This window comes from Pongo abelii, chromosome 1, assembly GCF_028885655.2.
Source record: "Pongo abelii isolate AG06213 chromosome 1, NHGRI_mPonAbe1-v2.0_pri, whole genome shotgun sequence".
NCBI classification, from domain to species: Eukaryota; Metazoa; Chordata; class Mammalia; order Primates; family Hominidae; genus Pongo; species Pongo abelii.
The window spans coordinates 184,941,757-184,956,697 of NC_071985.2; the positions used below are offsets into that span (position 1 = coordinate 184,941,757).

At 36.6% G+C, this 14,941-nt stretch overlaps 1 protein-coding gene across 14 annotated transcripts in view; it reads left to right on the top strand.

Annotated features, from left to right (window-relative positions):
- Positions 1-14,941, top strand: part of SPATA6 (spermatogenesis associated 6) — a 172,660-nt gene that overhangs the window by 83,585 nt on the left and 74,134 nt on the right. For all 14 annotated transcript variants that reach the window (XM_063712537.1, XM_063712515.1, XM_063712516.1 and 11 more), the window contains one exon: positions 788-828. In XM_063712537.1, coding sequence (XP_063568607.1) covers positions 788-828 — 41 coding nt within the window. The remainder of the gene's footprint in view (positions 1-787; positions 829-14,941) is intronic.

Genomic DNA, 14,941 nt, shown 5'->3' on the forward strand with positions numbered 1-14,941 from the left:
CATACTCTTAAAAATGAGGCATGAAACAGATCAATTGTCTTTATATAGTTGGACCAGAATACTATATTTAATAAGTGGCAGAATTTGAAATTGAACCCCTGCTTGTTTGAGTTTACATTTGATAGTAATGATGTTGTTGTTGATGATGGTATTAGTAATAATAGTTGATTTCTATTTTAGTGCCTTACGTGTAAGATCTTACATAATCTTTAAAACAGTATTATGAAAGAGGCACATCAGACATATTAGGAATCTGAGACTTAGAGAGATCAAGTTATATGCCCAAGGTGCTTGGGCCTGGAATGTATAATGAAGATTTATTTGTCAACAAGATCTATAAACTACTGTATGCCACCACCCTCTAAAGCTGGTCCTGTTTCTTTACACCTGAATCTTGAATGGAGTATAAGAATAGGAAACATATAGCTTGACAATATCTGTCAAATCTGTGAATACAAATTATATTTCATCATAAATTGATTATCAACTAAACCCTATTCATTTCATAGACACAAATTGGTTTATCAACTAAAAGTTACTCCTTTCTGTATTCAGATATTTCCTGCTATTTTCAAATGAAAATAGTATTTGTGAAATCATTTAATTGCTGAAGAACTAAGACAAATTTTAACTAATTGGAGTATTATCCTTTCTGTTGTAACACCGTTGAAGGATTTTGAAGTATCTCTGAAATATTCTGAGTGAATTATAATTGTAGAAACAATGATAGTATTAAAAATCAAAGATGAAACCAAATTTAAACTTTGTTTTGTACTTCCTTTTTCAGATCATTCTCATCTTGGCTGCTGCCAACCCAAGGATTATAAGGTATGTAGAATGAATTGTTGAATAATAATTGTTCTGGCTTTCAGACAACAACACAAGTCTGTTTCATATATGTATATCATATAGGGATTATCAAATTCATTTAGTAAAAAATGTAAAAACAATAATTGTCATATAATGTTATTTTGGTTACTTAGGCGGTACATTTAATGTCTTTGTACAAGTATTTTTTGGCTTTTGGTTATTCATTTGTATTAATTATTGAATATGTTAATCTATGTTTACGTGTGTGCATGAGAGAGAGAAATCAGTTGTTATATTCAGTAATACCTTACATGGTATTATTTCCAAATTTCAGTCATTCACAAAGCACCCTCATAATTTTTGCAGGTATATGTATGTATACCTTTTGCAGTATTTGCATATATTTTATGCTCTTTTCCTTAAATTCACTTTCTTTCTGTTTGTTTACTCACCATGATAAATGAAAATCCAGTATCACATGCTTTACATCTATGACAGCCTTGAAAATACAGTGACAACAAAGCAATGTTTCTAAATTTTGGCTAGATAGTGTTTTGCTAAAGGCTCTGAGGCATGCTCTCTGTTTCTTAAAATGAGAAGTAATGGTAGAGAGGTGTAAAAGGCATACCAATAGCTAACTGAGAATTTCTTATTGAAAGAGAATTGAAAATATGTTTTTTCTGGTGATTTAGTATTATTTCATGTATGTTCATGTGCCATGTAAAATCTGTATATCTTCTAAAATCATTTTGGATACCATTATTATTTGCTATATCACCTGTAGCCCATGTCCTACATTTTGAGAAGAACTGTCTCATAGCTTATCTTTTCTGTCCCTAAGTGAAAGCATCTTGATAATAAGTGTTATTATATGTGGGAAAAGAAAAGAAAAACCATAGCTTTTCTTAAAATATCATTGTTTATGTACTTACTTAAACTATTTATTTTCTTAAACTATTTTGTGCTACTATTAAACTATTTTGTGCTACTGGTACTGAATACCACAATACTTTGCCATACTTTGACTATGATAAAAGAAGTATAGCACAATTAAATAATGAGTCAAGGCACTGTTTAGGGACACAGATCTACCAGTGTCAGAATCATCTAGGTGAAGCTTTATAAATATTTATTCTAAGCCTACTAAATTGAAATTGCTGAGTATGGAGACTGGAATTTTCTATTTTTACCAAGTTTCTGGGTGATTCTTATGCATCTCTTTTGCCACCTATCTAAGGATTCATAATTGAGAGCCACTAGTGTAGACTATGAATATAACACTTAAATAGATAGGGTTCTTCCTGTGTAGCAGGAGTCCCCAGCCCCCAGGCCACAGACGAGTAGTGGTCTGTGGCCTGTTAGGAACTGGGCCACGCCACAGGAGGTGAGTGGCAGGTGAGTGAGCATTATGGCCTGAGCTCCACCTCCTGTCAGATCAGTGGCAGCATTAGATTCTCATAGGAGCACGAACTCTACTGTGCTGTGCATACGAGGGATCTAGGTTGTGTGCTCCTTGTGAGAATCTAACTAATGCCTGATGATCTGAGGTGGAACAGTTTCATTCTGAAACCAGACATCCTCCCCGCCCCCCACCAGTTCATGGAAAAATTGTCTTCCACAAAACTGGTTCGTGGTGCCAAAAAGGTTGGGGACTGCTGCTGTATAGTGTTTATATATAGAGTTGTTCCTTTTTTAAGGCCCTCACTAGAAGAGAGGGGTCCTGGAATAATTAACTTAGTCCAGTCCCATCCTAACATTTAAAATTTATGCAAACACATGCACATGCACATTGGTATTTGTTATACACACAAACATACGCAATATGGCAAAGGACCTATTGATCTTGCTTATTGATAATAATTGGTAATACCTAGCATATTGTCTGACATATAGTAGGAATTCCTAACATACGCATATTATGTGAGTGGATTACTAAGGGAAAACAAGTAAACCAGATCTATACAAATATAGAATGAAGGGCAAGTACTAATCTTTATCCTAAGGTGGGTATAATCCTGCTGTAAGTTGACTGGTCCATTTAAAGACAGGTATTAAGAGCCCTCTTTTCCAAATGAATTTCACCAAAAACTGCATTTCAACCCCTTTAATTCCTTCCCACTCCCATGTCTGGATTCCTTAATATCAGGGCTTCCCTTGGGGGGTAGTAGGTGGTAAGTTCACAGGATTATTTTTGTATTCAAGAGGTAGATTTTCATATAAATATATCTGCAGCATTGAACATGAAAATAAAAAGATTATTTTCATGTAGGTACATAGTAGTTAGTTAATAAATATTCAGGTAATAGAACACTTTAGGACTTCTATATGGAAAAGAGCCATGAAGCCGGAAGTGCTCGCAGAACATTTTCTAGAAAAGTAGGACCTTGCATGAGTTCTTTGAATGAATGTACTTTGCATAGGCAAGAGGGTTCTTTCCTGAGATTCTCACTTTTTCTTTTTTCTCCAGCTTTATTAAGGTATAATTGAGAAAAATTTTATGTACTTACGGTACAACATGATGTTTTCATATATGTATATGTTGTGGAATGATTAAATTAAGCTACTTAACATGTCTATTACTTCACATACTTATTTGTTGTGGTGAGTTTTATTTTCACAATTTTTAAGGCTATCATACACGTAAAGCATATGATACTGCAATTTCATTTATCATGGTGAGTTTTATTTCCATTGTATTTTTAAAGGCTATCATGCATGTAAAGCGTATGATACTGGATTTTCATTTATTATGTCACCATGATAAATAAATAAAGAAGAGAAAGTGACTTTAAGGAAGAGAGCATAAGATATATGCAAATACTGCAAAGATTATGAGGGTGCTCTGTGAATGACTGAAGTTTGGAAATACTACCATATAAGGTATTACTGAATGTAACAACTGATTTTCTCTGCTAAGACAAATCTGTCTTAGCAGTTTTCAAGCATATGATATATTATTAGTTATAGTCACTATGCTGTAAAATAGATCTCCAGAATTTTTTCATCCTGTCTACTTGAAACTTTGTACTCTTTGACCAAAGAGTACATTCTGCATTCTGCCCACCATACCCCAACGCCCCCCTGGCAACCACCATTCTGTTTTCTGCTTCTATGAGTTTAACTTTTTTAGATTCCACATGTGATATTATTTGGCTCTGTGTCCCCATCCAAATCTCATCTCAAATTGTAATCCCCACATGTTAAGAGATGGACAATTCCCACCTGTCGAGAGAGAGAGGTGACTGGATCATGAAGGCGGTTACCCCCTTGCTGTTCTCGTGATAGTGAGTTCTCACGAGTTCTGATGGTTTGATAAGCAGTTTTCCCCACTGTTGCTTGCTCTCTCTTGCCTGCCACCATGTAAGATGTGCTTGTTTCTCCTTCTGCCATGATTGTAAGTTTCCTGAGACCTCCCCAACCATGCAGAACTGTGAGTCAATTAAACCTCTTTTCTTTAAAAATTACCAGTCTTGGGTATGTCTTTATAGCAATGTGAAAACAGACTAATATAACATGTAAGCATGATCATGTGACATTTGTCTTTCTGTGCCTATTGTATTTAACTTAACATTATGTCTTCCAGGTTCATGTTGTTGTATAATAAATGACAAGACTTTCTTCTTTTTAAAGGCTGAATAGTATACCATTGTATGTGTGTGTGTATACTACATTTTCTTTATCCATTTATCAATTGATAGGCAATTAGGTTGATTCCATATGAGCTTACCACTTTCTTGAAATCCCTTGTGATATGGTTTGGCTGTGTCCCCAGCCAAATCTCAACTTGAATTGCATCTCCCAGAATTCCCACATGTTGTGGGAGGTACCCAGGGGGAGATGATTGAACCGTGAGCGTTGATCTTTCCCATGTTATTCTCGTGACAGTGAATAAGTCTCATGAGATCTGATGGGTTTATCAGGGCTTTCCGCTTTTGCTTCTTCCTCATTTTTCTCTCCGCCATCTTGTAAGAGGTGCCTTTCGCCTCCCACCATGATTCTGAGGCCTCCCCAGCCATGTGGAACTGTAAGTCCAATTAAACCTCTTTTTCTACCCAGTCGTGTGTATGTCTTTATCAGCAGTGTGAAAACAGACTAATACACCTTGCTAAATACAAATAAAAGCCAGCACAAAGTACTGTTCTTCCAATTTATTTCCCTAGAGATACAAGCTTGCAAACCATGTGATCTGCCTTTCAAGCTATTGTAGGCTATAGTTTTATTAAATATTTTGCCGCTGCATTACAGACATCTTAAATTTTCTATTTGAAAATAGCTGTTCCGCATGCTGCCTGCCCCCAACTGATAAGCCAATGCATATATTGATTTCTGATAAGGCTAGTACATTAAGATAACAATTTGTAAACTCATTGGGGTAATACTATTTGATATACCAGTAAGCCTCCAACTGTTGGAAGCTTAATATAATAGAAATTTAGTTTTTAATTACATAACAATTAAATTGAGGATACTTTCGATCTGTATGCTATTTTCTCCATGCTCTGACCCATCTTATGGCTTTGGCTCACCCTGAGGCCTTGGTGTCTTCTTCACATGGTGGAAGATGATGGAAAATATGGAGAAGCCATATCTGTTTCTTAAACACCTGGGCCTGGGATTAACACACCATTCTTGCCTACTTTCTATTGCCAATAACTAATCACATTCTCTCACCTAGATGCAGAGATCGCTTCTTAGCAACAATTTTACTCTGGAAGAGGGAAAGCTGAATTGTGGGCAGCCAGCCATTTCTATTACACCTATAATACTCTGTTCCATTCCCCTGCTAATATCTCTTTATCTCTTTAAAAAAGATTATGTGACTGACACTATTATGCTAGAAATAGAAAATTAGCAAAACTAGAAATCGTCTGTGCCCTCATGGATATTTCATGGTAGTGAAGGAAGAAGACATACTAAGAAAATCACAAACATTCATATGTACTGTGATACATATCATGGAGGACATACATAATGCTCTGACATTATGTACTGAGATGGTTTGACCTGGTTGAGGAGAATGGAAAAGGTATTTTGAGGATGTTGAGCTTATGAAGATGAATAGGAGTTTGTGAAAAAGGGAGGGAAGAGCATGTGCAATAGAAAAGGGAAAATAGCATTTATTAAGGTTCAGTGGCTAAGCAACTAAAATATTGGTGTTGCTGGAAGTAAAGACATGAATAGGTACATGGTGTAAATTGAGCCTGTAGAAGTAGGTAGGGATTAAATCTTTTAGGCCATATTGGAGATTTTGGTAATTATCCTAAGTACAATGGGAGCAAATGAAATGATTTTAAACAGCAAGGTGACATGGCGAGATTTATACTTTGAAAATATCACTCTGAATTGCAGTATGGAAAATGAATGGACTGAGAAAAGAGTGGATGCTGGTAGCCAAGTTAGTAGGCCATTGAATAGTCAAGGTGAGAGTGATAGGTTAGATTGGGGCGGTAGTAATGGAGGGTGATAGCCGTAGAGATATTAGACAGATATTTAGAATTAATGTTGGAAAAGTAGACCTGAAAAATGGAAAAGAAGTGCTGTGTGATGATGTTTTGGTCAGCGATGGACCACAAATATGACAGTCGTAAGATTATAATGTCTATTTTTGATACACTTTTTCTATGTTTAGGTCTGATACGCAAATCCTTATCATTCTGTTAAAATTGCTTACAGCATTCAGTACAGTAACAAGTTGTACAGGTTTGTAGCCTAGGTACAATAGGCTATACCATTATAGCCTAGGTATGTTGTAGACTATACCATCTAGATTTATGTAAGTACACTCTATGATGTTTGCATGGTGACAAAATCGCCTAATGACGTATTTCTCAGAAGGTATCCCCATTGTTAAGCAATGCATGCTTGACAATGAGAACACATGACTGAATGTGTTCTCATAGAGAAAAATTTGATGTTTTGAAGATGTTCTCTACCTAATTTAAAAATCAGCAAGATCCCAGTAAAAATACCTCTAGGCTTTTTTTTTTTTTTTTTTTTTAATTCCAGGAGCTAGGCAAAAATAGCCAGGAAGGCTTTGAAATCAGAGAGCATTGAAAGGAACTTACCTCTGCAATGTTAAGAAAAATTGTTAGATTTCTGATTTTCACAACTCAGTGTTTGATGATACCATTTATTGATACAGGAAAATGTACAAGGACCAGGTTGGAGTTCACAGAATTCTAAATTTTTCTGCAAATTCCTGTTTATCTTGTTTAGGCTTTGGAGAGTCTTTGGCATTGGTTTTCATCTCAGAAGCTTAAAAATCAACAGACCAGTGCTTAAAAATCAACCACATGACACTTGTCCCATTCTGAAGGGGATTTACCTTTAAGAAGTTACTGAACTTTTGTTTCTAGCAGGTCAGATGAAAAGGAAAGCAGGCAAAAGGAAGGATAGAGGCCTGAGGGTGATGGAGGAACATGACACGAGATAAGGAATAGTGGGATAAATGCTGTATCTTTCAAATAGTGAAGGCATCTCAAAGGCAAATGGTTTTAACATTTTATATTTTTAATTTGCCTTGGCTAGCAAATCTTTTAAGGAAGGAATTTTTAGAATCTGGATTAAAAAATAAATTTTGTCATAGCAATTAGGAAATATAGACCATTGGATGTGTGAGATTTTGCTTCTTTCCATGTTAAGGTACCTTTCAAACAAACAGTTTTATTTATATAAAAAATTCTCCAAAGTTGCCATTGTAAGTCTAAAATATCCTTGGTGAAATCATGCTGTTTAGAAAAATAAGTGTATAATTTAAAGTTCTAGTATGAATACACGTAGGAAGCTTGAATATAACTTGGAAGGGGCATGGACCTAGACTGAAATAAATCCATGAGTCTGGCGGTGTTGGTCAAATATATTACTTGTGCGCATTTTGTCTTTGCCCTCATTTTAATAGTTGCTTATTTCAGATTGAAAACTGGACAGATTTGCAATTCTAGAAACATGGGAGATTTGGAGGCAGTCTCTCCCAGAGGAAATTTCTCTCATGAAGAAAACAATTAACAAAACAAAACAGAGGAACGTTTTCATGATATTTTTACAAGTGACTCAGGGCAAAGATTTTACTGTAAGGGTGTTGGTACAATGAGAACAGCTGAACCTGTGAGTCTTTGGGCCTGGCTCAAAAATGGGTTTAGTGGCTTTTGTCTGTTTACTTCTCTAGGAACTTTCTTTTATAGACTCCCCTCAAAAAGTGACAAAGACAAAGAGATACATATTAGTATTGTTAGTAATGAGACAGATTTCTCCCTGGCATACAAATTTGCAAATATGGTCAGATAATTAATAGATTACTGAAAGTCTTCTGCATTTCTGAAAGACAGGGTAACTCAGTGATTGAGAGCTTAACCAAAGGAAATTGGAGCTGAGACTCAGTACCAAGACCCACTTCACCATTGGAGCCAGAGAGACCCCTGAAGAGAGAGGCTAAAAGAAGTCACAGAGGAATTTGGTATTTCTAAGTTGAAGATCTTAGCTGTGGCAGCAAAAGGGCCTATTGGATCTTACTGGACTTCTAGAATTGTCAGCTGCCATCTGGTCAGAAGTCCATCACAATAACCGAATAACCTGTTGATATGCAAAGCTGAGTTTATGACATAATACAGTATGGGAGAGCACCACCTTGACAGTCTTAGTGTTGTCTCTGAAAGAGGAAGGTTAGTGGCTGATATTTATGTGGTTTAGGGAACTGGGCTTGAGTGTTTTAAGAGAGCTTTCAGTGTGACATTCTAGTAGGCAAAGTTTGTGATACAAAAGTTTAGGATTAATGGAATTAAGGCATGGGTCTTAAAGAAAGTCTTGACAAGTAAACACTATTTTGATAAGGAAGGGATTTGTTCAGTTGAGTGATCTATTGTCCTAAGAAGGGAACTGTTTGCCAGGATTCAGAATCTGTTGTTTGGAGAAGGTAGCTGATTGATGATTGAGCAGTCTGTTGCTCAGGTAAATGATTTATGGGAAGGTCTTGAAGAAAATAACAAAGTTATTTACTGGTTTATAGCTTTATTTTCCTGGGCAAGAATTGAGGAACTCATGAGAATGTCATGTTGTAGTAGGTAGGTCTTAGTTCTTTGTTCTGATAGTTAAGTCATATGAATGCAAATGGTCTCAGTTCTCATGTCTCACTAAAGTTATATGTTTTTCTATTAGTGTGTTGTACATTGTTTATTAGACATATTCCTGGAAACCTTATGGCTTGTTCCTATTGTGAATGGACCTTTTTTTTTAGTAAAATTACATTTTTGTTGTTTTACTGATGTATAGGTTTGGAATTGATTTTTGTATGACAATCTTGTAATAGATGTTCTTGGATTTTTTTATAGAGGTAAACTTATCATCTACATATAAAGAATTTTATTTTTGCCTTTCATAATATTTGTCTCAGCTTACCAGGATCTTCAATACTGCAAATAAAAGTGGCAATAGTGAATGTGGCAGAGACATTTCTTACTTATTGGCTATACACACACTTTCCCATACTTCTAAGCCTAATTGCAGGTAGATGGGGCCTAGTTCTAGCCAATAGACTGTGCGTGGAAATTATGTAGATCAGTTCCAGGGCAAAGCATAGAAGAGTTAATATAAACATTGATATGTTTGGCTGCGTCCCCACCCAAACTTCAACTTGAATTGTATCTCCCAGAATTCCCGTATGTTGTGGGAAGGACCCAGGGGGAAGTAATTGAATCATAGGGACTGGTCTTTCCCATGCTATTCTCCTAATAGTAAGTAAGTGTCAAGAGATCTGAGGGGTTTATCAGGGGTTTCTGCTTTTGCTTCTTCCTCCTTCTCTCTTCCTGCCGCCACGTAAGAAGTGCCTTTTGCCCTCAGCCATGAACGTGAAACCTCCCCAGCCATATGGAACTGTAAGTCAAACTTCCTTTTCTTCCCAGTCTTGTGTATGTCTTTATCAGCAGTGGAAAACAGACTAATACAGTAAATTGGTACCAGTAGAGTGGGGCATTGCTGAAAAGATATCTAGAAATGTGGAAGCGACTTTGGAACTGTGTAACAGGCAGAGGTTGGAACAGTTTGGAAGGCTCAGAAGAAGACAGGAAAATGTGGGAAAGTTTGGAACTTCCTAGTGACTTGTTGAATGGCTTTGGCAAAAATTCTGATAGCGATATGGACAATAAAATCCAGGCTGAGGTGGTTTCAGATGGAGATGAGAAGCTTTTTGGGAACTGGAATAAAGGTGACTCTTGTAAAGAGACTGGTGGCATTTTGCCCCTGCCCTAGAGATTTGTGGAACTTTGAACTTGAGAAAGATGATTTAAGGTATCTGGCGGAATAAATTTCTAAGCAGCAAAGCATTCAAGAGGTGACTTGGGTGCTATTAAAGGCATTCTGTTTTATAAGGGAAGCAGAGCATAAAAGTTTGGAAAATTTGCAGCCTGACTATGCGACAGAAAAGAGAAACCTGTTTTCTGGGGAGAAATTCAAGCCAGCTGCAGAAATTTGCATAAGTAGCAAGGAGCCTAATGTTAATCCCCAAGACCATAGGGAAAATGTCTCCAGGTCATGTCAGAGACCTTCATGGCAGCCCCTCCCAATCACAGGCCCAGAGGTCCAGTAGGAAAAAGTGGTTTCATGGGCTGGGCCCAGGGTCCCTGTGCTGTGTGCAGCCTAGGGACTTGGTGCTCTGTGTCTCAGCCACTCAAGCCATGGCTAAAGGGGCCTATGTACAGGTCGGGCTCTGGCTTCAGAGGGTGGAATTCCCAAGCCTTGGCAGCGTCCATGTGGTGTTGAGCCTGTGAGTGCACAGAAGTCAAGAATTGAGGTTTGGGAACCTCTGCCTAGTTTTCAGAAGATGTATGGAAACTCCTGGATGCCCAGGCAGAAATTTGCTGCAGGGGCGGAGCCCTCATGGAGAACTTGTGCTAAGGCAGTGCAGAGGAGCCCCCACACAGAGTCCCTACTGGGGCACTGCCTAGTGGAGTGTGAAAAGAGGGCCACCATCCTCCAGATCCCAGAATGGTAGATCTACTGACAGCTTGCACCATGCGCCTGGAAAAGTCACAGACACAATGCCAGCCCGTGAAAGCAGCAGGAGAGAGACTGTGTCCTGCAAAACCACAGGGGTGGAGCTGCCTAACACCATGGGAACCCACATCTTGCATCAGTGTGAGCTGGATGTGAGATATGGAGTCAAAGGAGTTCATTTTGGAGCTTTAAGCTTTGACTGCCCCACTGGATTTCGGACTTGCATGGGCCCTGTAACCCCTTTGTTTTGGCCAGTTTCTCTCATTTGGAACAGCTGTATTTATGTATTATGGCCAGTTTCTCTCATTTGGAACAGCTGTATTATGTATACAGGTACAATACCTGTACCCCCATTGTGTCTAGGCAGTAACTAGCTTGTTCTTGGTTTTACAGGTTCATAGGCAGAAGGGACTTGCCTTGTCTCAGATGAGACTTTGGACTGTGGACTTTTGGGTTAATGCTAAAATGAGTTCGGACTTTGGGGGACTGTTGGGAAGGCATGATTGGTTTTGAAATGTGAGGACATGATATTTGGAGGTGCCAGGGGTGGAATGATATGGTTTGGCTGTGTTCCCATGCAAATCTTAACTTGAATTGTATCTCCCAGAATTCCCACATGTTGTAGGAGGGACCTAGGGGAAGGAAATTGAATCATGGGGGCTTGTCTTTCCCGTGCTGCTCTCATGATAGTAAATAAGTGTCATGAGATCTGATGGGTTTACCAGGGGTTTCTGCTTTTGCTTCTTCCTCATTCTCTCTTGCTGCCACCCTGTAAGAAGTGCCTTTCACCCTCAGCCATGATTGCGAAACCTCTCCAGCTATGTGGAACTGTAAGTCTAATTAAACCTCCTTTTCTTCCCAGTCTTGTGTGTGTCTTTATCAGCAGCATGAAAATGCACTAACGCAAACACTCTTATTGTTACAGTGACAATGAAGCTTCAGGTTCTAGATAGTACAGTTATAATTTGTTTAGCATGTTTTATCAGCATGAGTCCTTGGGCAGTTTTGTATAATTTCTCTTGCTAAACTGTGTTACCATAGAGTGGAGGAAAAATGAACGTTTATGATGTCAAGCAGTTGATTTTCAAACTTAATTTGCTACTGTAGTATTGCCTAACATGCTGTAGTATAGACTAATGTAGTGTGTATTCTTGTCTTTGATAGGATCATCTATAAATTTCCACACATATAAATATTATTTGCAGTAAAGTTTTGTTAGCTATCCTTTAGCAAGTTAAGGAAGTTCCCTTGAAATTCCTTGTTTGAATAGAATATATATATATAAAAAACGAATGGATATTGAATATTATCAAATGCTGTTTCCAGCACCTGTTGAGATGATAATTTTTTTATGGTGAATTGATAAATTTTCTAATGATAATTCATCCTTGTATTATTTGAATAAACTGCCTTGTCATGTTGTGTTCTTCTAGCTTATTCTTTAACATTTCTGAATTAAAATATTTTAGTTATGATTTTTCCATATATGGCCACAACTGAGGGTGGCCTATAATTATCCTTTCTTGTACTGTCCTTGAATGATTTGGTAGCATTGTTGTGATCACATTATAACTTTAGTTGGGAATGTTTTCTTTCTTTCTCAGAAAGTTTGTCAGTTTGTTCCTTAGCTGTGTATATTGGATTATTGGTAAATCATATTGTGAGCCCATCCTTTGTGGGACTTTCCTTGTAGAAATCCTGTTAGGCTTGGGCTATGAGAGTTTGCAATTTGTTTCTGCCATAGATTCCTCATATATAATTGGTCTGGAACCCCTACTGCTTAACAGCTGTTTGATTTTGCTTTTATTTTCTTACCAATAAAGTACAGATAATAAAAACGTCTACCTCATAAGGTTGTTGTGAGGATTTAAAAAATTTTTTATATGTAAGTGAATAGAACAGTGGTCTAAGAGGGGATGGGTTCCCCTCAAGAACTGATATATTTGGGAATTATTTTCTTATTGTATTATTTTAGAATATCTTTTTAATTCGGCTTCAGTGTAAAAAAAAGTACATCTTACTTAAACCAAATCAGATAGTGTACATATGAATGTTTAAATCAGATAAGATAGGAATTGATCATTTACTAGATGTAAGATTCACTAAGGAATGTTCTTGGCAAGACTGAGAAACTGATTTCAGTTACCCATATCTACTTTTTCCCCTTTCAGAACCATACTTTCCTCTGGCCATCCTGCAAGTTGTACCTGCACTGTACTTCTGTCCTGTGGTCCTTATTCTCAGCTACTTCTCAGCTAATTCCATTTGAATTATTTGTATTTATTTCTGAACTCTTCTGCCCTATGACAGAAGAGAAACTTTAGAGAATAGTGTGTGATACTAGACACTATATAGGCTTACAACAAATATTTGTTGAGTAACTGAATTTTCTATTTCCCATTATTTGTAGTAGTTAATTCTCACCCACACTAATTTGACCTTGAGGTTTTTTGTAAATATAACATTTTTATGGCCATTAATATGATTTGTCAACTTACTGTGTAAGCAACTTTTCAGGAATCTTATTTCATACGTGTGGTATAAAAACTCTACGTATCATAGATTTGAAGAGCATGTCATTAATCAAATGAATTTAGTATATGAAGTTTCCTTTTTTACCTGTACCAGTTTCAGATTAGTTTAAAAATATTAGTTATTTTTTTATCTTGATACATTTTAGCATTTGCCATATTGAAACTGTTGCATTTGTGGGTTCATAGAAAGTCATTTAAAAAACTCTTTTCATAAATGTAAAAAAAGGACTTTTTTATGCTGAAGTATAAATGCTATACACAGAAGAAAATTATCTTTATGAGCCAAGCTCTCCACTAGTGTTTTCACTTTTCTTTCATTTAATTTTTGTGTCAAATCTGTAAGATTGTGTCTTCAGTTTATAGGTAAGGAAGCTAAAGCCTCAATAGGGTAAATGACTTGCTCAGGGTCTCATAAACAGCAGGGATTTGAACTCAAGTTTTTGGACTCTAAGCCAGTATTATTGAAGATACACTCAAGAAATATAACCCTTCTGTGATGAGCTAAAGAGATAATATTCCATTTAGCTTTTGAAAGGAAATAATCTAAGGGAAACTCATAAGAGCTATGGAAACATTTTTTAAGCTAAGGCTGAAGGCTTTAAGTTTGAAATGGATTCTTATCAAAGACACCTACCCTTTCGTTATACCTCCTAACCCCTTATTTAGATAAAAGACTTTCCAAAACATACACTCTAATTCCATGGAAGGAATACATTCAAACTGTGTTGCCATTGCACAATTACTTCGTGTCTATTTAGCTCTAATTTCCTTTCTCATTACTTGTCCTTGATGTCTTATATTCTGTATTGTAACTTTTTTTGAGTTCTACTGTTATATTTATTTAACACCCGTGATTGTTGTTCCCTACTTTGTTTGGTACTTTATATGCAGAAGGTGCTTAATAAATGTTGAATACTATTGAGTTACAGCATTTAAGATTCTTGTACCATGTGTCCCTCCCACCTCTATGATATTCTCTATTACATTTGTATAGAAATAGCCAAACTATTACTCATTTTTCATCTTTGCTAATCTTTTCTTGTGCCTTTTTCCTATTCTGAATGGCTTTTCTCCTCCTTTCCTCTACTCATGGCTTTGATTTCAACTCTGCCTCCTCGGTGAGACCTCCACCATTAAGACCATTAGAAGTCTTTCATTCCTTTGAATTTCTTTTTGCAGTTATTGTCATTGGAATGTGTTTGACACTTCAGCATATCTTATTGTCATTTATCCTTCTGTATATGCCCTGTCTCATCTGGATTGTGAGTTTAAATTTTTGTATTTCTTTAGGTTTGAATATTAGCTAACATGTTCAAGAGATTCTCAGTGAATATTCTGATAGAAATTCAGTGGTAGTCACCTATAAAAGGCTTTATATAAAGCATTGTTGACTAGTTTGGGGAGAAAATTTAGCAGATAAAAATGAAGTGGTCTGCCATCTAACATGTCTCAATTGACATTGAAATTGATAAAAAGAAAATAATCCAGGCAAAGTGGCTCATATTTGGATATATTCTAGAAACAACAGTGTGACACCTTCTCCCACTTTATTTTTCTTTCTTTTCTTTTCTTTCTTTTTTTTTTTTTTCTTTTTCTTTGAGACAGAGTCTTGC